Genomic DNA, 26,017 nt, shown 5'->3' with positions numbered 1-26,017 from the left:
TTTCTAATGACTTAACAACAAATTTTTCCTCTTTAAAAGAGATTGAAAGGCCAGGATTTTGGCCTAGGGATAGAGTACTTACCTAGCATGCACGAAGACCCGGGTTGGATTCCTTGGTATCACATATATAGAAAAAGCTGAAAGCACTGCTGTGGCCAAGCTCAGGCCCTGAGTGGGGGAGGGGGGCGGATGCACAGAGAGAGAGAGAGAGAGAGAGAGAGAGAGAGAGAGAGAGAGAGAGAGAGAGAGAGAGAGAGAGAGAGAGAGAGAGAGAGAGAGAGAGAGAGAGAGAGAGAGAGAGAGGGATTAAAGAGGTAATGTGAGTAAAAGAGTTGGTTTTATTCTTATATATTGTCTCTATTTTCATACTTTCGTGTTACTGTACTTGCTTTTTTTGGGGGGGGATTGTTGTTTATGGGGCTTGAACTCAGGGCCTGTGCATTGTCCCTGAGCTTTTCTGCTCAAAGCTAGCACTCTGCCACTTTGATAGGTGAGTTATAAGCATGGGCCTCATAGTAATTGATGCTGTTGTTATATAATTCCAAATTTGAAAGCATAAACTGAAAATTGGATAGATTGCTCCAGTTTTTTGTTTTGTTTTTTGTTTTTTTTTGCCAGTCCTGGGCTTTGGCTGAGGGCCTGAGCACTGTCCTTGGACTTTCTCAAGGCTAGAGCTCTACCACTTGAGCCTCAGCACCACTTCCGGCTTTTTTTTTTGTATGTATGTGGTACCAAGGAATCGAACCCGGGTCTTTGTGCATGCTAGGCAAGCACTTTAACCACTAGGCCAAACTCCCAGCCCTGCTCCAGTTTTTTTAAAGCCTTCCTAACACTTTACCAGCTAATATTTTACCAAGTAAAGGAAGAAAACTTTATATTTGTCATCAAGATAAAAATGGATGAGATCTTCTTACCTTGCAAGTTTATGCAATATGGTATCTTTTTCATCTTAATGTCCTTTGTAAACACATTTTTAAAAATTGTCTTTTAAATAAAATGAAGTATAACTCACTTCTAAGCAAAGCATTCTTCAAATTTATTTGTGTAGTTGGTAATACCTAATTCACTTTTCCCTATGGCTTGATAATAAAAAAAACAAATGCCTAACTAATGCCTACTTTTCCCATCATCTTTGACAGGTTGCCTCTGCCAGAGCAGACATTCATGGGCTACTGGACAATTGGTCAGGCAAGAAATGGAATGCAGAAAACTCTTGTGCCCAGCAGAGACTCATCATATTGACATAAAGGTTGATATGTTTATGATTTCATGTTCAAATATTCACCCTTAGACAAACTTTTCTCTATCATCCCTGAAGAAATTCCATATAATGTATGCAATCTCAGAAATGACATATTCTTATAGATATTCATTCTATTCCTTGTATTCTAGTCTAGTCCTTCCGTTCTGTTCTGTTCTGTTCTATTCTATTCTATTCTAGCTTTGGCTCCTACTCTATACTTTCCAAATCAGGCTGACTTCAGAGGAACCCAGTGCTAGCAATTCCTAATGGCCAGATAGAATATTTGAGAACAACTGTACAGGAGAGTCAGTCAGGTGTTTTACATATTTTTCAAAGGTACTTAGAGAACTGAGATGGTTCTTTGTGACACCTGTCTTGTGTTTTCTAATAGAATTAAAACTTTTTGCTTTAAAAAAAAATTTGGTGGGATGCAGTGGCTCACGCCTATAATCCTAGCCACTCAGGAGGCTGAGATCTGAGGATCGAGGTTCAAAGACAGCCCAGGCACTAAAGTCTGTGACACTCTTATCTCCAGTTAACCACTAGAAAACTGTAAGTGGTGCTGTGGCTCAAGGGGTAGGGCTTCTAGCCTTGAGCTGAAGTGCTCAGGAACAGAGTCCAGGCCCAGAGTTCAAACCCCATGACCGACAAAAATTGAAAAACAAAATGACTTTTCATTTGCTGCACCGAGTTGCCGTCTGTGACAAAGGATTACTAGTCATTAATTGAAATTAGAATCACTGTAGGTATTTCAAGCAGAAATGAGTCTATGCTAGGAGATTAGGTAGCTGCAAAATTGTAAAGAGGAATAGGAAGAACAGAAGTCAGAGGGCTCCACTGGATTTATAGTTTCAAGGGTAATGTTCTTCATCTGCTACTATTCCTGATGCCAGGGAATGCAGTATAAGCAAACTTTTCAGTAAATGGATAAAAGTAGATATTGTAGGCTATGTGGTCATGTGGATTCTTTTCCAGCTACTTCACTCTGCCATTGTAATGCAAATGCAGCCATAGCAATATATAAACAAATGGATATGGCTGTGTTCAGCTAAAATTTAATTTACAAAAACAGAGTGGAGTCAGACTTGGCCTGTGGGCCATAATTTGTCATCCCTTCAGTAGAGCCTAGACTGCTCATATTTTCACTGCTTTCTTGGCTGCTGTAGCTGCAGGAAAATGCCCAAATCTCAAATCTGCCTTAAATCTCATGAAGTTGTGCATAACTGGAAAAAGAGAATATGAAGAATATAGATTTTGGTCTTCTAGCTCCTAAGATAAAGACTAGGTAGGAGTGGGATCATTCATGCCAGTAGCTAGCCCAGGTAATTGATTTTTTTTTTTTTTTTGCCAGTCCTGGGGTTGGAACTCAGGGCCAGACCACTGTCCTTGGGTGTTCTGAAGGCTATTGCTCTATCACTTGATACACAGCACCACTTCCACCTTTTTCTTTCTATGTATGTGGTACCAAGGAATTGAACCCAGGTCTTCATGCATGCTAGGCAAGAATTCTACTACTAGGCCAAACTCCTGGCCCCAAGATAATTGAAATTTTGCTTACAGATATAAAAATCCTTCCTGGAAGTCATATCTAATTATAATTATCCAGAACTAATAATATTCATAACATTATTAACTTAGTACTTGTCTTTATATTAATAGTCATCAATATATGCAACATACTGTTTCATCAGTAATACTATTGATTATTGATAAATTTCTATTTTTTACAATCCCTTTAGAAGACTCAACCATTACATTCTTTTTTAATTTTTTTATTGTAATTAATAAAAGGGTTACATGATATTTGCCAGATAGAAGGTACATTAATTCACATACATTGATACCCTTTCACATGTCTTGTTACCCATTACCCTCCCCCCTACCCTCCACCCCCCTTCTTGGTTTTGCCCCCTTCCCTATCCAATTTCAAATAACCAAATACAAATAAATTCAATATATCAGATAACAAAGTGAGATACTGTAACAATATGAGATACCCAAGGGACAGCAAAGGAGATGAGAGATAGCATAGTATATTAAGGACAACAGTCATTCGTTATATGGCTTTTGTTTCAATATCCTGGAGGTCCTTTCAATTAGCTTCATACTATATGGCCTTATGTATCAAGATTTTGCTCTATTGCAGATCTCTGCTAGTAGAGCCCAAGGTTTCTACTGATTATGACAAATGAGGGAAACCACTGAGCCTAAGTTCCTTTGAGTCTAGCTTACTTCACTTAATATGATTTTTTCTAAGTCTTTCCATTTCCTAACAAATGGGGCGATGTCATTCTTTCTGACAGCAGCATAGAATTCCATTGTGTACAAATACCACATCTTGTGGATCCATTCATCAACTGAGGGACATCTAGGTTGGTTCCATATCTTTGCTATGGTGAATAGTGCTGCAATGAACATTGTTGTGGTAGTGGATTTAATATGCCCTTGTTTCTGGATGGTTGGGTAAATGCCAAGTAGTGGAATTGCTGGGTCATAGGGGAGTTCTATGTTTAGCCTTTTGAGGCAGTGCCACACTGCTTTCCATAGTGTCAACCATTACATTCTTAACATTATATATAAAAATTATTCTACAATAAATATACTGGGCTCTGGTTTACTAATTTACAAATTATTCACTTGATTTAGATAGCTCTGTGAATTTCAAAATGGGTTCTTAGTTAAGCAAAAATGAAGTAGTGAGAAATCCTTTGAGATTTTATATCTGATATATTATGTAAGTAAACGGAGCTGGATGTTGATGGCTCACTCCTGTGGTCCTAGCTCTTCAGGAAGCTAAAATCTGAGGATCACAGTTCAAAGCCAGGCCAGGCACTAAAAGTCCCTGAGACTCTTATCTCCAATTAGCCACCAGGAAACCAGAAGTGATGCTATGGCTCAAGTGGTAGAATGGTAGCCTTGAGCTGAAGAGCTCTGGGACAGTGCCCAGGCCCAGAGTTCAAGCCTCACAACTGACCCCCCCCCCCAAAAAAAAGAAGGAAAGAAATTAAATGTGATAGCACAAATTAAAGCATTTATAAATATGTAGTGGGTAATTACTGTTATAAGTACTACACCAAACAGTAAAATGAAGAGTTTATCATTATATTAAAGATTTTAGTATAAATTCTGTATTTTTGAAGAACATTAGCTGTTCTGTATTGTAGTGATCACTCAAATTCAGATAATTATTTTATTGTATAGGGTCCAGTACCTGTAAACATACAAGAATATCCAATAGAAAGACATGAAGGAAGAGCCCTAAGCTTTACTGAAGAATATGCTTCCTGGAAGTTACCATTGGATGAAACTAATTTAATCTGTGACATTGCTGTATCACATGGTATGTTGGCTTGTTCTTTTGATCTTTTCTTTCTGCAGTGATTTTTTTTAAAAAAAAAAGAGAGAGGGCTTAAAATAATCCTATGCATCAAGGAGAGAGTTGGTGATTTGGAGATTGGATAGCAATTACATATAATTTAGAACTAATTTCCTGTAACAACCTAACAGAATGCTATTATGGAATCCACATAAGTACTGCTAAGTTTGTGTGCATATGTCTGTTTTTCATTACAATTGTAGCACAAAGTTAAACACACCCAGGAATGTGCTAAAAATAGAAGGGAAGAAGAAAAAGGAGAAACGCTGGATTTGGGGGCTGGGATTCCAGTTTGGTTATTACATGAACCACAAAACCGAGGCTGAAGTGATCTGCAGTCATTAAACTTTGCATTGTAAAGAAGACAAATACAAATCTGAATTTCTGGTACCATGCTTTTGGAGTGATGCCACTACTTACTGATTCATGCAGTGGCCCTAGGTACCTTTGGCAGAAGTTCTTCAATTGATGTCAATTACTAGTGACACAAACAAAGCAGTGGCTGGGGGAAGGGAGTCTCTCTAACTTGACTAAAATGGAAGTTGCCCACATTTTTTTAAGTACCTTATTTGTGTTCTTCAAACGTCCATCAATATTGTTAATTTTCCAAGTCAACTATTGCAAAAATAATATTGTTGCAAAAATACTTAGAGGGTTTTTTTTTGTTCTTAGTGGTGAAAAGTTGTTGCTGTTATTAAGATATTTTGCATTCACTAGTAAAGAGAAAGTATGAGTCTGTGACCTTTGGCCCTTGTCTTCTATTTAGGTATCCTTAGTACACTGTGATCATCTCACCCCTTCTGTATAAGCAGCAAGTGAGTTGCAGTGCTTTTCTCATTAACAGTGTTTATGATCTCCCTGTTCTCAGCCAAACACTCTAGGTAGCTCCAGCTAGTCAGTCAGATTTGACCCAGGATAGTATAATTCTTTTGCTGTCTCCAATATAATTCAACCTTTTTATTTTAGCATTACCCACATCTTCAAGCTTGATTTTTTTCTTATTTTTTAATCACCAAAAATAGCATTTTACAGAAAAGGAATTGTTACATTAAAAATGAAGTGTAGCTGTAAAATCTCAAACAAGACAGGCAGAGCTTTATTTAGATCACCAAAAATCGTGTTTTGCAAAGCAGGAACTATTACAAGCAAATGGCAAACATATAGCCATGAGCTTTCTTCTGCCATCAGCCATCAACCCTGTAGTTACCAATTACAATTCACTGGACAGAGCTACTTAGCCTCATTAGCAAAAATGTTTTGTTCACTACTAACAGATAATTAACATTGTGGCTCTTGCTAGCAGTTGATTGCAACATCTATAAAAGCAACCTGACCTATATACATTTTTCAGTAAGGCTTCACCAAGAACACAACTGCTGTTTTCCTGCTTTCACAAGTGAGCTGTGTAGCAGCAAGGGTTACATAGGAGCCTTCACGAAACCAGGAAGTCAATTTTTTAAATCTTTTTTGCATTTGTGAAAGAAAAAAGCATTTTCTTGGTTAGAACTGGAATTAATTACATGTCTATGTATCTAAGCCAAAGACTCAGTGGTACTAAATGCCTGCAATAGAACAGTTAACATGTTTATAAAGTACTTTTCTACCGGCATTTTTGTGTATTCCTTGCTGCTCTGTACATCTTAGGAAACTTCCCAGTAAATGTGAGGCTGAACTTATTTGTGTTCATAATGAAGTCATTTGAAATTCCATAAATCGTGCACTCTATAATTCTGATATTTGGAACTATAATGCACACAGCTTATATTATCACCTAAATAATGTATGTCTTCCTTAGCCCTTCTGTTGATTCTTCTTTATTCCTGTTTTTGGTTGTCCTGGGTTTTGAATCTTTATACATAGTATAATCATACTTATAAATACTATAGTATATAATCAAATTTATCATATATTAGCATATAATATGGATATAATATTGTATGTATATCAGAGATTATAAATAGGACGTGTATACATATGGCCCAGATTTTCTAGTATTGTCTCCATTTTGAACATATGTTATATTTTGTGTTGTATTTTGGTTTTATTTTGGAAAATGTTTCCATCAGCCTGGCGCGGTGGCTCAATTCTGTTATCCTAGCTACTCAGGAGGCTGAGATCTGAGGATCTCGGTGCAAAGCCAGTCTGGGCACTAAAGTCCAATTAACCACTAAAAAACTGGAAGTGGCGCTGTGGCTTAAGGGGTAAGGTTGTAGCCTTGAGCTGAAGAGCTCAGGGACAGCGCCCAGGCCTAGCGTTTAATCCCCACAACCAAAAAAAAAAAAAAAAGAAAGAAAGAAAGAAAAGAAAAGAAATTGGGCCTAGACTGGAAAGGAAGATTTTAATAAGAAATAGTCAAATATGAACAGAAGTTTAAAAACTATTATCTATAGGACTGCCACTGGATTTCATGTACAAGGTCCTGGCTTCAATTCCCACCACTGAAAAAAAATTCACCAGATTAAGATGTTTAAAAGTTTTAATTATTGCTGGACACAGTGGCTCATGCCTGTAATCCTAGCTACTCAGGAGGCTGAGATCTGAGGATCACAGTTCCAAGCCAGCCCAGGCACTAAAGTCTGTGAGACTCGTATCTCCAATTAACCACAAGAAAACCAGAAGTGGCACTGTGGCTCAAGGGGTAGGGCTTCTAGCCTTGAGCTGAAGAACTCAGAGACAGTGCCCAGACCCAGAGTTCAAGTCCCATGATCAACAAAACAAAACAAAACAAAACACAACTAAGTGGCTTCATAAAGTCTTTTCAACCTAATTGGTCAAATCATTTATATATCATCTGCTGAGTTTCTTTATGTATGCATTTTCATGGTTTCATTTTTCACTAGATCTCTTGACTAATCTGAAAATTGGTTGCAAACCACAAAATTGAAACTCTTTGTCATTTCAGAAAATGAAAACAATACTCTGTATGTAGCTGCATGCAATCCTGTTTCCTTATACTTTATGGATATGATTGGGAAAAATGTCTCCTTTGTGGACTTTTTTGACATCTTCCCAAGAATGGCCAGTGGAGTTTGGCAACCTTTTGTGACAGTGGCACCACTGGGAAGTCCCCTCAAGGGTCAGGTTATTCTCCATGAAGAGCAGGTAATGTGTACCAATCTACTCACATGCTACAGGTAAGAGTAACTTGCCTGAAGAAAAAGGCAAGACTGGGGCTGAGAGTTTGGCCTAGTGGTAGAGTGCTTGCCTAGCATGCACAAAGACCAGGGTTCAATGCCTCGGTACCACATACACAGAAAAAAAGCCAGAAGTGGTGCTGAGGCTCAAGTGGTAGAGCTCTAGCCTTGAGAAAGTCCAAGGACAGTGCTCAGGCCTTGAGCTCAAGCCCAGGACTGGCAAGAAAGAAAAAAAAGAAAAGGCAAGAGTGATTTGCAACCTGTAACTGAAAGTACATGCTTTTATTAAAATCAAGGAAAGGGACTGGGGAAAGGTCAGGAGTTGTATTTTATCAGTAATGCCAGTAGATAGTAGGCTACCATCTTCCTCTAGGTAGAGTCTAACAGTTTGGAAGCAGGTTAGTTGGGTGAAGCTTGCATTTTTCCTGGAAAGACAAACAACTAAAGTAGAAAATAAACGCCAATTTCAAGTCATTTGAAGTGTTTTATTGAAACAGGATTATGTCTACGGGACTAACTGTGGACAATACTAAAAAAAAGTACTGAGATATCCACTTTAAGGATGACAGTTGAGACCTAAATGATGTTCTTTCTGTAAAGAAAGCCACATAAATCTGCTAAATGGAGCATACTGAGATCCATTCCTCACTATATAATAATGCTCAACTTCTACCTATCACTTCTGTGGATTAGCACACTAAGATTTCACGAGTAAAGCACAGATGCTCAGAGTCAGACTAAAAATATTCCAAACAGATGATATAGATAAAAGTCAGGTTTTGTTTTCAAATGACAACCTTTGTTTTAATTAGTGAGAATTCTAACTGTCTAATTGATCTATTTTTCCAATAGAAAATAATGTAATATTTCTGTGTACCTATCATCAGCCGGATGTCTACCTAGTATTATACTTGGAATATTATTTGTTCTATGGATATATATACATATACATATATATACCTGTATATATGTGTGTGTGTGTGTGTGCGTGTATGTATGTGTGTTTGTATCTTGCATTTATTGTTGAAAATACTGCAGTGAATAAAACAAGAAAAAATGTTTATAATCTAGTACAGGAAGATAGACAATAAAAAAAGTAAAGAATTAAGTTATGGGGCCAGTGGCACCATAACCTAGTGGTAGAATGCTCACCTAGCATACACGAGGCCCTGGGTTCAATTCCATGGTACCACATACAAGGAAAAAGCTGGAAGTGTCATTGTAGCTCAAATGATAGAGCACTAGCCTTGATCAAACTGTGTCCAAAGACAGTGACCAGGCCCTGAGTTCAAGCCCCAGGATTGGCAAAAACAAAAACAAAATAAAAAGAAATTATATTCGAGTCTAGAAAGTTAGAAGCAAGAGAAAGTTGAATTGTAATTTTAAATAGGTTGACAGTTTTTCCCTAACTGAAAAGGGGATGCTTAAATGAAGAGCTGATAGGATTGAGGAGAACAGACACTTGGAAGAAGAGTATTCCAGGCAAAGAAAACCTTAAATTCAAAGACCCAAAAGTGTAACATGCCTCTTTCTCTTTAAGGAAATGTGTTGGATACTGAGGGTGAGTGTGAGAAGAAGGGGGAAGTAAGGAGGTTACTCGGTTAGGCAGAGATGAGATAAAAGGGTCAGTAGACCCTTCTTATATGCCATCAGGGATTCTGGACCCTTACTGAGTGAAAAGAGGAACAAGTGTTAGAGACTTTTAAGCAGCAAAACAGCACAATCGGACGTATTTGTAGAGAATTTCTCTGACTTCCCTGTGGTGAATAACCTAGCAGTGCTAATGCAGAATGAGGAAAAATAATTAAGGGATTTCTTTCTAAATGATTCAAGACAGAGATGGTGGTTTGGAGAATGGAGGTTATAAATAGTGATAAATCCTTGTTATGTTTTGAAAATATAACAAATAGGATTTCCTAACAGAGCAGATGTTTGGAGTAAGAGAGAATTAAGGACAGCTTTAAGATTTAGGGCCTGAGCAATTTGGATGAGTTGTCTTAAACTGAAATAATGAAGGAATCAACTTAGGAGAGAACCACAGAAAACATTTGATTAAATTTGAGATCTGTTGTACTGCCAGATAAACAATGAGCCGAGTTCAACAACGAGATAAAAACAGGAAATATAAATTTGGGAGTCATTGCTGTATAAATGTCACTTAAGGTCACAAAAATGAAAGAGATCACAGGGGTTTGGGGTGAGTGAATAAATGTAGATAGGAGGAAATAGGAGTTTGGCATAGTGGCAGAGTGCTTGCATAGTATGCATGAAGACTTGGGTTCAATTCCTCAGTAACACATACATAGAAAAAGCTGAAAATGGTGCTGTGCGGAATTGGTAGAGCTCTAGCCTTGACAAAGCACAAGGACAGTGCCCAGGCCCCTGAGTTCAAGCCTCAGGACTGGCACAAAAAAAATGTACATAGGAAAGTGCCAAATACTAAGCTCTGGGGTAGTAAAATACTAAGATAGCAAGGTGGTGATGAATCAAAAGCAGGGATTGAGGAAGAGAAGCTAGAGGAGCAAAACATAGGGAGGTATACTGAAAGGCAAGTTATGGAAATCTCAAGGAGAATCTAATGTTTCCAACTGTCTGGTAAGGTACTGTAACCCATAGTTACATAGTAGAAAACCTGCTTAGGGAGATTAAAGTCAAATGTATCACACAACTGACATCCAAACCATACTGGGTCAACCCCACCAGAAGTAAACTAATTACTCACTCCCATTTACTATAAGCATTTAGGGAAAAGAGGACTATAGTCTGAAACATTAAAAAAGAACTCACAATAGGGAAATATTAAAGAAGACAATACAATTATCTTCATTTGAAGAGCAAAATGTTGTCAAGAATCTATTTTTAAACTATCTAATCAAAAGTAAAATGCTACATAAATAACATGTTTATAGTTCCCTAGAGGAAATAAATCAGCTTTAATTTTTAATTCTTGCCAAGGTAATTATCATGAATTCTGAGTGAAGCTTTTTTTTCTGGTTCTGTTTTTATGAATTTTTCCACCTTCACTTTTCTACCAGAAGCAGAGTTCATTTATATCCAAATATTTCTTATGAATATTTCTTTCGAACAAACTAGAGAAAGGACCTTAACTTTATAGATTCCCAACAAAATAGTGATGTCATTGTTCTAGTCCTCCAGCCAGAAGAAACTATCATAAAATACACAAGGTATCTTGGTGAATTTTAATGTAATAAATTAATCAGCACTGAAAGAATCAAAAATCTAAAGCATTTTTCAGATGGTCTTGCCAGATTTTCAGCTGTCAAATTAACTGTTAAATTTACATACATAAATTCTGTAAAAATACCAGATTTTTAGATTCTCACCAAGTGCTTTGTTTTCTTCAAAAGAGCCAATTGTTTTTCAACATTTCTTACTAATATTCTGTTCAGTGAAAAGGATTTTCATGGGAGGAGGAAATACAGTTTTCATTGTAAAGCTCTGCTTGACTTCCCCAGCTGATACCTGACCTCCAGCTCTCTCTCTTTTTTTTTTTTTTTTGCCAGTCCTGGGCCTTGAACTCAGGGCCTGAACACTGTCCTTGGGCTTTCTCAAGGCTAGAGCTCTACCACTTGAGCCACAGCACCACTTCCAGCTTTTTTCTATGTGTGTGGTACCTAGGAATCGAACCCTGGTCTTCATGCATGCTAGGCAAGCACTCTACCAGTAGGCCAAACTCCCAGCCCCTCCCAGCTCTTTTACCTGCTACCTTGCTCATCTCTCTGGCCAGAGTTCCAGTAGTTTGTCAGAAAGCTGTTTCTATAGCCTGAGTGGACACACCAGGTGCCTGGGTATATCCATTCTGTCTGTCCTGCAGTCTCCCTATATTTCTGCATCCCCAAAGAAATTATTGTAGCTGACTGACATAAAATGGCCCTGCTAGGATGTCAGACCTGTTGACTCCATATGAGCAGCACCAAACTGTGAAGTCTAACAATTAGTCATAGTTCTAGTAGAATAAAAAAATTAGTAGATATCCAGCAATTGCTTTTTCTCCACTCAGCCCACACTGAAAATGAAGCTCAAATATTGTGGAGGATTGTCATGAATAAACCTATCCCTGATCTTTGCAAAAATAAAGTTTTGCTGCAGACACATTCCCCTGGTTAAAGTAGTTGTTTAAAAAAAAGTTTTTTGCTAAAATATAATCTTAAGTGAGGAAAGGAAAATGTTGCCATGCCTAAAAATAAAGACATTTTCCTCCTCCCATGGGATTATTTATTACATCTGTACAACATTTAGAATTTTAGACTTGCGGACATAGAGGTCATCCAGAGGTTACTTTTCTCCCAGTCAAATACAACCATAATAAAATTGCTCACTCGCTTCTATTCCCGCCCTTAAAGTAGTGCCAAAGCCACGGTTATATGTACTCATGTGTGACGTGAAGTTCTACTTTTAAACTCAGACAGAATATCATTAGTCATTTACAGAAGGAAACCATTAACATCTAAAAGAACCAAGCCACAAAACTTCTTCATGCTGCCAATTACTTATAAAAGTAACATTGGCTGGATACACACACTTGTATTTCTGACACTTGAAAAGATAGTTTTTAGTTTACTTACACCAAGAGATGAACATATAGACCATTAAAAAAAACAAAAAAGATATAGCCAGGCATGGGCGCTCACGTCTGTAATCCTAGCTACTCAGAAGGCTGAGATCTGAGGATCGAGGTTCAAAGCCAGCCTGGGCACTACATTCCGCGAGACTCTTACCTCCAGTTAATCACTAGAAACCAGAAACTGTGGCTCAAGGGGTAGGGCAGTAGCCTTGAGCTGAATTGCTGAGGGACCCAGACCCAGACTTCAAGACCCTCGACCAACAACAACAAAAAAGAAAATGACACTTTTTGGGGGGCGAGGGGGACCAGTCCTAGGGATTGAACTCAGGGCCTGAGCATAGTCCTTGGGCGTTTCTCAAAGCTAGCGCTCTACCACTTGAGCCACAACACCACTTCTGGCTTTTTTCTATGTATATGGTACCGAGGAATTGAATCTAGGCCTTCATGCATGCTAGACAAGCACTCTACCACTAGGCCAAACTCCTGGCCCCAGAAAATGATACTAACATTTTTATGTTTAATCATATATTTAGCTATTTGGTTATTCCTCACCTTAATCCTTTTGTGGGCTTAATTCCAAGTTATTCAAATGCTAAGAGTTGATGTCAGTGTCTTGTATTTTTTTTCAATTTTATTTTATTGTTAGGGCGATATATAGAGGGGTTATAGTTACATTTGTAAGGTAGTGAGTATATAGCTTCTTGAACATTGTTACCCCTTCCCATGTTTTTCTTCCACTTCCCCTTCTCCTACCCTTCCCTAGATGTCATTGTTACACATATTTATCAACTAAGAAAAAGTTTTCTCCAGGGGCCGGGAGTTTGGCCTAGTAGTAGAGTGCTTTGCCTAGCATGCACGAAGACCGGGGTTCTATTCCTCAGCACCACATATATAGAAAAAAGCCTGAAGTGGTGTTGAGGCTCAAGTGGTAGAGTTCTAGCTTGAGGAAATCCAAGGACAGTGCTCCGGTGCTGAGCCCAAGCCCTGGACTGGCAAACAAAAAAAAAAGAAAAAGTTTTCTCCATTAACAAACATTTACTGAAACAAAGGTTTTATCTAAAATGGAAGCATTGTAAAATTATAACTTATTTATATTTTTAAAGAAAACTTTAATCTGTCAGTACTGTTTTCAAACCTTTCAGATTACACTGAATAATACTTTTCATGTTAGATATTATTAATTTTTTTGCCAGTCCTGGGGCTTGAACTCAGGGCCTGGGCACTGTCCTTTAGCTTCTGTTGCTCAAGGTTAGCACTCAACCATTTGAACCACAGCACTACTTCCAGCTTTTTCTGTGTATATGGTACCAAGGAATCAAACCTAGGGCTTTGTGCATGCTAGGCAGGGACCCTCTAACACTAGGCTATACTCCCCAGCCCTAGATATTAACTTTTAAAAGAATATATCTTGCTGGGTGCTATGGCTCACGCCTGTAATCCTCGCAGCTCAGGAGGCTGAGATCTGAGGATTGTGATTCAAAGCCAGCCTAGGCACTAAAGATGGTGAGACTCTTATCTCCAGTTAGCAACTAGAAAACCGCTCAAGGGTAGGATGGTAGCCTTGAGCTGAAGAGCTCAAGGACAGTGCCCAGGCTCAGAGTTCAAGCTCCATGACTAGAAAAAGAAAAAAAGTCTCACCAATTTTTGTGCCTAGTCTGGCTTTGAACCACAGTCCTCAGATCTCAGCTTCCTGAGTAGCTAAGATTACAAGTGTGAGCACCAGCTCCTGGCCTATCATACATCCTTAATAAAACATTTAGAATGATACATCTTAAGTGAAATGTTTATGGAAAAATTAAAATGTTATTCATGTGCTTAGTAAAATCTTCTCATTCAGTCAAGATCTAAAGTATATGTATAAACTGTGTGGTATAAATATTGTTTTAACTCCTGAGTGTGTTAATGAAATGTGTAAAATATATTTGAAACCATACTAAGAAGCACTGAATTTGCAGCTGAACCATGGATATTTTTGTTTTATTTCTTTTACTGAGTTACATAACAAAAGGCAAGAGGTATGATTAATCTGAGGTTAGACCTTTTGGTATGTTTTAAATACAATTGTACCTAGATTTGTAGAAAGTATAAAAGACACTCTAACTATGCCTCTTCTCAGACAGCTTCAACAGAAAGCACTCTTAAATATATTTTAGATCACTAAATGAACACCTTTCGTCCTAGCTACTTAGGAGGTTGAAATCTAAGGATCACAGTTCAAAACCAGCCCAGCCGTGAAAGTCCATGAGACTCTTATCTCCAATTAACCACCAGAAAACCAGAAGTGGTGCTGTGGCTTATGGGAAGGAGCTCTAGTCTTGAGCTGTAAGAGCTCAAGTGCCCACGCCTGGAGTTCAAGCCCCACAGCCATCAACAACAACAACAAAAAACAATATTAGTCTTGTACTCTTACTTCCTATGTAATGAAACAGTCATTAATTAGCTAGCTTATATTTAGATGGGAATTATTTTAAGAGAAAACTTTAAGAAGTTATATACTTTAAGAAGTTATATGCTTATATAATCTTCCTAAAATCAACCCAAACAAATTCTGTATTAAGGAAAATAACTGAGTAGCTTTATGATATATCATGGTATTTCAATATCTTTGTAATCCTTTTACTGTAACTGTCATTGCCAAACTGCAAAGAGTGCTGATCTTTTGTTTGTTTGTGGGAAGGGTGATATATTTTGTTTTATTTGTTGGTTCTAGTCCTGAGGCTTGAAGCTAGGGGATGGGTAATGTCCCTTAGCTTTTTGTTTGTTTTCTCAATCCTGGGGCATGAACTCAGGGCATGAGCACTGTCATTGGGCTTTCCTCAAAGGTAGTGCTCTACCACTTGAGCCACAACACCACTTCTGGCTTTTTTCTATGTATGTGGTACCAAGGAATCAAATCTGAACCCGGGTCTTCTGCATACTAGGCAAGCACTCTAACACTAGGCCAAACTCCAGGCCCCTATCCCTTAGCTTTTTGCTCAAGGCTAGTGTTCTACTACTTGCCACAGTTGCACTTCTGGCTTTCTGGTAGTTAATTGTATTTAAGTCTCACAGACTTTCCTGCCCAGGCTAGCTTTGAACCGAGATTCTCATAACTCAGCCTCCTGAGTAGCTAGGATTACAGGCCCAAACCACCTGAGCTTGGCAAGACTTTGCTTTAAGCAAAAAGAAAAGGAAAATACCTCTAACTTTACACTGTTTTCTTTATTTCCAGAGTAATGTTATCCTCTTGTTAGATACCAATGGCCGGGTCCTTCGTCGTCTTATCCTCCCTTTAGAAGAGATGACATCTAAGAAATCTTCCTGGTGGAGCAAGGAGGAAGGTGTAAGGAATGCTGGATCTTTCTGGCAAATTGCCAAGAGTTTTCTGTAGCTTTCTAATCATAAAGATGAATGCCTGCCCATCTCTTTTAGTGCCTTTAAAAAAAACTATAATGCATAAGAAAGTTCTGTTGAAATAGTGGTGTTTTTCTCTGTACAGCTATTATAGAGATGCATGTACAATCAAATCTCAATGTGTTCTTTGGTATCCATTCAATTGACCACAGGATAGTCAGAACTGAACTAATAAATACTGACACTATAAGATAGTTGAATATGATACTCGTAATAAATTCTGAATCAGACCATAAACTTGCAGTTATAATTTGGACCTAGTGGTATGGCTAATTAATGGTCTCTATTGGATAAATGTTTCAGTTTATGAGCCAAATTTTAGTAATAAGTGAACAGTATAGTTGAGTTTAGAAAAGTTCATTCTGCCAGTCAGCTATAAAATTAGGCTTTGGTAGTCTGTCAGACAATAGCTATGTGTCTTAAAACTGTGAAAATAGAGATTGTCACAAATGAATTGAGCTCTAAGGAAATAACTATTTATTTCTGTTAACTTATGTGACTAGTCACCAGATAGCATATTTATTTCTAAACAGATCTAGCACTATTTTTTAAAGTTGTATTCTAAAGAGGATTTAGTACATAGTTCTCAATAAATTTTGAAATACAGGTTACCCCACATATCTTTAAAGGTATTGGAATGGATAAGGAGCTTCTCTGAGAATTACCTGTTTTACAAATTGAAAAACTTTACTTAAAGAAAATAACTATAGAAACATGAGTACATCCAACACATTTAATGTTTTGTTTTGTTTTGCTTTGCCTTTAGGAAACTTATAAAATGTGTAAAGAATTTTCACACAAAAACTGGCTAGTATTCTACAAAGAAAAAGGGTAAGCTCTTTGTTGTAGACAATTTTAAAATGAGATCTTTTTGTTCAATTTCCTGTTTTAATTTTAATTATTTAGTGTGAAACTAATGCAGACAAATTGCAAATGGTTTAGGATACTATAAAAGAAACTCTTCCCACAGTGTAGGACATTGGGAGATTGACATGGAAGATAAGACTTGTAATTCTCTAACAGCTATCACTAAGGTAGCAGCTGTCATTTTCCATTTTCTTCTCAAACATACCTGGACATTAGTTAGAATTCTGTCTCTGCTGTCTCAAGTAACATTTTTCTGTTATTACTTAACTTTAAAACTGTTCTTTTTAAGATTGCCCAATAGATCATGAAATGATTATACCATAGTTACTCAATCATCCTCACCATTTCCTTTTGGATACACTTTTCTCCCTTTACAGGAACAACTTGACTGTACTGGATGTCTTAGAAGGCCGCACACACACCATCTCACTTCCCATCAACCTCAGAGCAGCTTTCCTGGTGGCAGAGGACAAATGGCTTCTGGTGGAGAGTAAAACCAATCAGTGGGTAAAACTATCCTATGTAGTAGCTAATGGATTGCTATAGCTCATACTCCTCATTTGTCCAGCACTTTAACTGTCCTGTCTTCCTTGTTTCTGTCCTTTACCAATTCGTTTGGTGATTGTATTTCTATAGATGATAGTAGTAAGAAGATCAAGAGAAGAGAAAATTATAAAGAATTAAGTACCTCCTTTCAGAACACAACACCAAAATCGACAGTAAAAAATGACTTTCATATGATCCATATTTATTTGGAATCTTCTTACTTGCGTATCGAGAAATCACTGTGCTCTTATCAAGCTGGAGATGTAACAGCAGATTTGGAGTTGTTCTCACTCTAAAAGCTATATTCTTCATCCTAGAGCAATTGCTTTTTTGTATATAACCTCACAAACATCACAAACTCCATCTTAGAAGTCTCCTCTTTCATCCTATATATGATTATAGTTACAGTTATGATTGTTGGTGTTGTACAATTGTTGCTAAAGAGCAGTGTGTGGCACTTGGCATTTGGTAAATTTTGAGATCCCAATCTTCATGCAGTATATCCACAAAGTGCAGACAGTCTGTGCCCCTTTGCTAACAAATAGAAGTGGCTCCCTGCGAAGGGAGGAAAACCAAGATGGGGGGTGGGGGGGGGGGTGGAGGGGAGGGTAATGGGGACCAAAACATGTGAAAGGGTATCAATATATGTGAATTAATGCACCTTCTATCTGGCAAATATCATGTAACCCTTTTATTAATTACAATAAAAAAATAAATAAATAAAAGAAGTGGCTCCCTGCATGCCACATGAGCTATTTGTACTTCTACATTTAAGGAAAAAAAATCTTTTAAAATAAAAAAAAAAAAACAAATAAAGGGAGACTGGTGCCAGGAGATCATGCCTGTAATAAAATCTGAAGGATCGTGGTTCAAAGCTAGCCCAGGAAACAAAGACCATTAGCTCCAATTCACCACCAAAAAATTGAAAGTGAAGCTGTGGCTCAAGTGGTAGAACACTAGCCTTGAGGAAAAAAAAAAAACCCTCAAGGATACTGCCTCCCCCCAACACACACACATCCAGGTGCTTGTAGTGGCAAGGACTTCTGCCACTCAGCTGGTTACAAGTCAGAACATGTGCACCTAGTCAGGTGCCTGTTTGCAGTCATATTAATAGAGGGTCCCATGGTTATACACTTTGCATAATAGAAAATGTTGGATGTTTGGATCACATTTATGATTGCATTGTCACTGGTTACAACAGTGTAGAAAAGGTTCTTGTTAACTCATGACAAAATGCCGAAACTGCAGATTATTCTCACACTATTTTTAGAAAGGCTTGGAAAAGAGAAAATCTCTTGGTCTGCCCCACTGATTATTGGAAAAAAGGAAAACTTTTCACTCAGATGTCTTGTTTATTTACAGGAAATACCTTTTAACTAAGTCTGCACACATTGAATCTGAGAACAGTGGGGTCTGCCAATTGTATGTGTTGAACGAGGAGCTGCCTAGCACTGGGTTTGGAGTTACACAAGGTAAATGCTATGCTATCCATGGTTATGGTTGTGTGGGTATGTGCACGTACGTGTATGCACACTGTCCTCTAGATTCATTGAACAATAGTAACATCAGCCTACATGAAGTCCATACCAAAAGAAAACACTTAGTAGCTACCCTAGACATGGAAAATAATAACCTGCCACTTTACAAACACTCTAAAGGAAACTGACTCTGTCTAAAACTGACAAATCATAATTTTTACTTACATTTGAATTCCAAGTCTCTTTGAGGATAGCATCTTCTTGTTTCCTTTCACAGACCATTAGAATTTCTACTAACTTCATCACTATTTGAGAAGGTGAATAGGATTTATGAGAAAAATCTCACATGCCCCTTCCCAATACTAGGTTATTTCAGTTTCACATTTTTTTATGTAAAGAGCTGTCAATGATAATATGTGTGGCTAAGAAACTCTTGAATTCCATAAATGATTTACGGAAGATGCTTGGATTGAAAAACCAGTTTTCTCTCATGAAAGCTGGTTATTAATTAATTAATTAATAATGTTTGCCAGTCCTGGGACTTGAACTCAGGGCCTGGGAACTGTCTGTGGACGCTTTTTGCTCAAGGGTAGTACACTGCCAAGACTTGAGCCACAGCACCAGTTCTGGCTTTTTCTGTGTATATGGTTATGGGAAATCAAACTCCAGGGTTTCATGTATGCTAGGCAAGCATGCTAACACAGGACACACTCCTGGCCCTGATTAATGCACTTTAGAGTGTTTTGGGGTTTTTTTTAAACTGTTACTCTTTTCTGTTTAAGTTGTTAAAGTCTCACCAAAAAAAAAAAAAGAGATACATATTAGGAGCATATCATATCTAAAAAGTTTGACCTTTTTCAGAAATGGAGTTCAGCCTTCCTCATAAAATTTCAAGTGATCAATTATCATCTGAAAATCTAAGTTCAGCTGTGGGTCAGAAGATTGCCTCTCCCAACCGAATTCTCTCAGATGAAAGCAGTTATGCCACCATAGTTGTTGGCTTCCCAGATCTCATGGTAAGCATCCATTTTGAAAATTAGTGACAAACTCTTCCCCTCAGTTTGACCAAAAGTCCATAAACCTATTTGGAGGATAATTAAAAATGTAATAATTTTCTGATAAGCATTTCAAATCAAGTCTGTATTTGAAATCAGTCATTAAAAAATGTCCACCTAGCCGGGTGCAGTGGCTCACACCTGTAATCCTTGCTACTCAGGTGGCTGAGATCTGAGGATGTCAATTAAAAGCCAGTCAGGGCACTAAAGTCCATGAGACTCTTATTTCCAATTAACCACCAAAAAACCGAAAGTGGCACTGTGGCTCAAGGGGGTAGGGTGGTAGCCTTGAGTTGAAGAGCTCAGGGACAGTGCCCAGGCCCAGAGTTAAAGTCCCATGTCCAACCAAAAAAAAAAAAACTGTTCACCTATAAATTTTATTCCTTAAAAATTAGTGTACATACACCTAGGACTCTCCTAGCAGAAGATTACAATATCTCAAAACCTACATACAGAAGATCACATAGGATGAGACTAAATGAAATGATCTCTAGGATATGGAAACAGGAACTTTATCTTGTGTGATTGCTGTTCTTAATGTACTATGTCATTTTTCTTCTGTTTGTTTGCCCTTATGGTTAATCTCTCATATTGTCACTGTATCTGACTTTGTTACCTGGTATATTGTATATACATTTATTTATTTGAAATAGGAAAGGGAAGGGGGAAAACCAGATGATTGGGAGGGGGTGGAGGAAGGGAAATGGGGGCAAAAACATGAGAAGGGATATCAACGTGTGAGAAGTAATGCACCTACTACCTGACGAATGTATCTATACATTATCTCGACGATAAAATAAAAAGACAAATAAAAGTCCACATGTACTTGGAAACTGAAAAAAATAGTGTGTATAATGTAATGCAGTGATGTGATTTAGTATGTGGCGCACAATGCTTGATATATTGAAGGTGACTTTTTTTCGAGGTATAAACTGAAATTTTCAATACTCATGAATACCAATTCACTTTCCATTGAATTTTGTTATGCCTTATCTTATTTTTACAGTATCTAGGTAAGATTATAAGGATTCCATTTATCTATGTCCTAAATATGCCCTTCTGCAGTTACTTAGGTTATCTGCAGAGGTGAGGCTATTTATAATTGAATTTGGGTGAAACCGGACACCGTCTTCCCCTAATGAAAATCTGCAGAAAAGAAATACAGAGTTCATTCAGTACAGATTATCATCCAATAACCTTAGATAGCTTCATGTGTTCTGATGAAGCATTTAATTTTAATAATTTCCGTTGTAGCTTTTATGTGGGCTGATAAAATCATTTAAAAAATCATACATCAATCCCATATGCTTCAACATTTTTATGTAATTAATGACTGCTGAGTACTTCAGGAAATAAGACATTTGAAATAGAAAACCCAGTGGATAAGATATGACTTAGGGCTTTGCCATATGCCATATGCCTTAAGTAAGAAACATTAGCTATTATATAACTCAAATGAAATATGTTGTTGGAATAAAGTGTCTACACCAGCCTTAATGAGGGGGAAGAGAGATATTTAATATGCTTTTTTTTATGGATGAAGAAACAGAATCAGAGAAATTAAGTCCCCCTAGGGCAAAGGATCTTATCTAAGGAATCTAAGACTAGAGCTCAAGTGTGACAACATTCTAACTCATGTCATTTCTACTGTACCACCTTCTTTTTGCTTCAGTGTGAATTTCTTTGTATTATTTATGGAATGATAATTAAAGAGCATGCCACCATCCAATTAGCTTTTTATATAATTATCAAAGTCAGTAAAGAGTTTTCTTAACCTTTTATCAATCAGTTACTGTAAAAAATCTATAGATGAAACTACAAATGTGACCTAGTGGTATAATACTGAGTTTGAGTCCTCTGTACTACAGAGACAGAAAAAGCTGAAAGTGGTATTGTGGCACAAGTGGTAGAGTGCTAGCCTTGAGAAAGTTCAAGGGCAGTGCCCAGATCCTGAGTTCAAGCTCCAGGATTATCAAAAAAAGACTGACAACAAGTGCTCATCCCTGAGTTCAAACTCCAGTATGAAAAGAGAAAGAAGGGAAGGAAAGGGAGGGGAAGGGCCTGGTTAAGGATTTAAACATGAAAGATACCATTTCAAGACTTTTAAAGAAAACATAGGAAAAATATACCTCATAACCTTAGAAAGGGCAAATGCATATGGTAAAATTTTAAAGAACAGTTAAACTTATAGGAGGCAAAGATATGTGGCTAGGAAAGGCCACTCTACTTCTTTATGCCAAAAACTGGGTGCATAGGTTTCACTTGTATTATTTTTTTTCAGTAGTAGATTTTGAAATCAGGGCTTTGTACTTTGTCGATTTGTTTGCTTGGCTGGTACTCTTCATTTTGAGCCATGCCTTCTATCCAATTTTTTTTCTTGGTTATTTTGGAAATGGAGTCTCACAGACTTTTCAGCCAATGCTGGCTTTGAACTACAGTCCTCCAGATCTGAGCTTCCTGCACAACTAGGATTATAGATGTGAGCCCACATTTTTAGTTGTAATTTATTTCAAAACAAAAAATAATGGCCTATATATTTCATACTTGTCTAAAATATAATGATTGGTGAAACAGCCATTTTCTGGACTAAATTCAAAAAGGCTGAGGAGTAATGTGATTTTCTTGTATGTAAAAGTGTGGGGAGTGTACTATACTATTACTTTAATCTCTTTTTTTTGGTAAGAAAACATAGCAGAGTTTTATTGAGTGAGTGAGCAAGCAAACAAGCAGACAAAAAAACAAACAGAAAAGGAGAAAAGAGACACACTCTTGAGTATAGTGCTCTCAAAGTGAGAGGCACCTTTTCTTCTCTTTTCAATCCCTTTTTTTTTTCAGTCCCCCAATGAAGTTTACTCTTGGAAGAGGCCATCATCATTGCATAAACAGAGTGGCACAGATCTAGCATTCTATGGAGGGAAGAAGAGAGCTGGAACTCCAAGACAGAGCAATTGTGTGACTCTCATAGATACTAATCAAGTAGTCAGGATTTTACCCCCAGGAGAAGTCCCTCTAAAGGACATCTACTCAAAAGGTAAGGACTCACCAACTCCTCATTTACCAAGATGATTAAGGCTTGCTTGCTTTTGGTAGAGGGCATTATTACTTGATATCTATCACTTGATATTTATGTAGATCATTCTAGAAGGTTAGAATTAGTAAGAAAGACCCATGTGTGTTTGGAAAGTTCTCCCTTGTCTCTGCATGGTGTATGTTCATGGCACTGTGGAAAGAACTTATCTGTGCTCACACTGGATTCTCTACAGTTATTCGAGGGGTGTGAAGACAGTCGCTGGAAAGCATCCTAATGTGAAATTTTTTATTATGTATCTACTCTTTTTATCTATAAATACAGTAAAATACTGTATTTAGAATACTGTGTATAGGATACACCAAATTGCATTTCTAGAAAAACTGAGTTTCTAGCATAACATCATCTTCCCTTTGAAATTCTTTGTGGCTATTTAGCTCGACAATCTTTCTGCCTTTTCCTGACCTTGGCACCTTGCATATAAACAGTCCCCACTGTTCATGGGAACTGGATGATCAACATTACAGCAGTGACTTCCTTTTAATGGCTAACTACAGCTTGCACTTCTCTTTTAAACGGGATTTTCATGGAATAGAAATGTGCTGCTGCCCTAGCATGCATAAAGCCCTGGGTTCGATTGCTCAGTACCACATACACAGAAAAAGCTGGAAGTGGGTGCAGTGGCTCAAGTGGTAGAGTGCTAGTCTTGAGAAACCCAAGGACAGTGCCCAGGCCTTGAGTTCAAGCTCCAGGACTGGCAAAAAAAAAAAAAAAAGAAGAAGAAATGTGCTGAGCCTCCATCTTCTACATTTCAAATGAATGGACAAGCAAGCATTTGGATAAGTTTGGAGGAAACCTGGCTACAGTTTTCACTTTCTTAATTCATTCACGAATTCTGCTTAGGGATAGCCATATGGTACTTTTGGTATATATTCTTGTCTCCTGAATGATGGAGAAACTTTAATTTGGATTATTTTCAGTGCTTATCACCACTACCTCTCCCTTTAACATTTCCCCAAAGTCCCTCAAACCCACAAATTCCCTTAACTGATATGTAAAAATACGTTTTATTACCAGGAGTAAAATTTTTACTTTCTCCTTGAAATAGCAGACACAACCACTAATACGTTTTCTCAACCTCTGTGCTGTGAAATCAGATTGTACAGCAAAAGAAAAGAAAAATAGAGGAAAGAAAGGGTTTTAAAAATAAGTCAGCTTGGGGCCGGGAGTTTGGCCTAGTGGTTAAAGTGCTTGCCTAGCATGCACTAAGACCCGGGTTCGATTCCTTGGTACCACATACATAGACAAAAGCCGGAAATGGTGCTGAGGCTCAAGTGGTAGAGTGCTAGCCTTGAGAAAGTCCAACGACAGTGCTCAGGCCCTGAGCTCAAGCCCAGGACTGGCAAAAAAAAAAAAAAATAAGTCAGCTTATTTTGCTCTCATGGGAAACCTATAAAGCTTTCTCATTTTTTAAGTGTCTTTAACTGATTGTAAGCCAAAATGTTTCATTTGGTTGGTGCGGCATGTCTAGTCATCACATCCATTTCAATAACTGGTCATTTTGGGGAAAGAATCCTGATCTATAAATAATCAAACTTATTTCATCTAGTTTTTTAGTAGCATGAATTATAAAATGATACATGGTATAAACATTTATCCAAGATTACCTTATATCCTACACAGTACAGTGCAGATTATATGTGACTTACAATAAATATCCCGACTTATTTATGGCCATGTGGCATAGCCAGTTTAGAAGGGTGGTCAGATTACACAGTAACTCTTTTTACGTATCCATCCTTTTTCTGCATATCTTCTCCTCTTCCACGTGAGCTTTTTGTCCCCCTTGACTTTTTCTTCCACTCAGATCCCTATTTTCCACTACGGGATTCTTTCTAGGTCTTCAGAGCCACCTAATGGCTTATAGAGAAAGAGAAGAAAATATATGGAGAAGTGAACTCGACATATTTCAAACAAATAAATACAAATGGCCAAATAATACATATAGAAATGTCCAGCATCTTTAGCCATCAAGGAAATGTAAATCAAAACTACAATAAGATTCCATCTTATTCCAGTCAGAATGGTCATCATCAAAAAATAACAATTTCCAGCAAGGATGTGAGAGAAAGGTGCTCTGCTGCAATATGCTGTTGCTAGGAATATTTTTTCTAAGAGTAAAAAACTAACAATAAAACTTTGATATGATTCTTCTATACTGCTCCTAGGTTTGTAACCAAATGAATCAAAGGTAGTAGCCAGTAAAGTTCAGAGTAGTCAAGCTATAGATTCGACCTAAATGCCTATCAGTGAAAGAGTTGATTTTTCTAATTGCATATACTAGGTTTATTTGACCATAACAAAGAACAAATCTCTTATCTCCACTGAACTTCATAGAAAAGGCCAGAAGTGGCTAGTTGATCTGTGGTTCAAGTGATAGAGCATTAGCTTAAGAAAAAGAATCTCAGAGATAGTGCCTAGGCACAGAGTTCAAGTCCCAAGACTGACACACACACACACACACACACACACACCCCAGACATGAAAGTAGAAGGATGACTGCTAATAGGAGGACAGTGTTAAGACCCTAAGTTTGGTGCCCCAGGACTGGCACCAAAAAAAAAGTCACTTTTTTTGTGAGCAAGGTTGAATGAATCGGTATGGGCATTCTGGACATCTCATTCTAATGTGAAATTATTATTATCATATATTTTTGGCCATGGGGCTTGGACTCTGGGCCTGGGCATTGTCCCTGAGCTCTTTACCTCAAAGCTCCCACCTACCCGTTGAGCCACAGCACCACTTCTGGTTTTCTAGTGGTTAACTGGAAATAAGAGTCTCATGGTTTTTAGTGCCCAGCCTGGCTCTGAATCACAATTCTCAGCCTCCTGAGTAGCTTGGATTACAGGTGTGAACCACTACCCTGGCTCTAATGTGAAATTATAATAAAAATTAGATAGGTAAACAGAAAGACAGAAGATAGGCAAAAATATAGAAAGACAGAAAATAGGCAAAAATATTTAAAGACATAGATTTTATGTAGATGAGTTTTATTTTGTCTTGTTTTGTTTTTTTCAGAGTCTTAGTTGCCAACGTTATGTTAAATGGAGCTATTTTATGAATAGATACTAACCGGAAGCCAGCTCAGGTAGAGATTGTATGAAACAAACTCACCTTCATTACTGTCTAGCCAAGTCTCCTCAAATACATGCATTATTAAATTATCTCCGGAAAGCCTCTGCTTCCTCATCTCTCAAACAGGAGAGCAACCAATGTATCACAGCTAGGAAACATGAGAGCCAGGACTCTCCA

The 26,017-nt window shown here is 37.7% G+C and overlaps 1 protein-coding gene across 1 annotated transcript in view; it reads left to right on the top strand.

Moving 5' to 3' along the window:
* Vwa8 (von Willebrand factor A domain containing 8) overlaps nt 1–26,017 on the top strand; it is a 281,874-nt gene that overhangs the window by 164,980 nt on the left and 90,877 nt on the right. The window contains 10 exon segments of the mRNA XM_090342080.1: nt 1,140–1,206; nt 1,208–1,249; nt 4,445–4,583; nt 7,522–7,721; nt 15,550–15,660; nt 16,498–16,562; nt 16,976–17,101; nt 18,507–18,616; nt 19,484–19,638; nt 22,513–22,708. Of these exon segments, the coding sequence (XP_090198206.1) occupies nt 1,140–1,206; nt 1,208–1,249; nt 4,445–4,583; nt 7,522–7,721; nt 15,550–15,660; nt 16,498–16,562; nt 16,976–17,101; nt 18,507–18,616; nt 19,484–19,638; nt 22,513–22,708 (1,211 nt within the window).

This window comes from Megascapheus bottae, chromosome 11 (genome assembly GCF_031878675.1).
Source record: "Megascapheus bottae isolate mThoBot1 chromosome 11, mThoBot2.hap1, whole genome shotgun sequence".
Taxonomy (NCBI): Eukaryota; Metazoa; Chordata; class Mammalia; order Rodentia; family Geomyidae; genus Megascapheus; species Megascapheus bottae.
The sequence above is the reverse complement of the archived record's forward strand: the minus strand, read 5'-3'. Positions and strand labels throughout refer to the sequence as shown.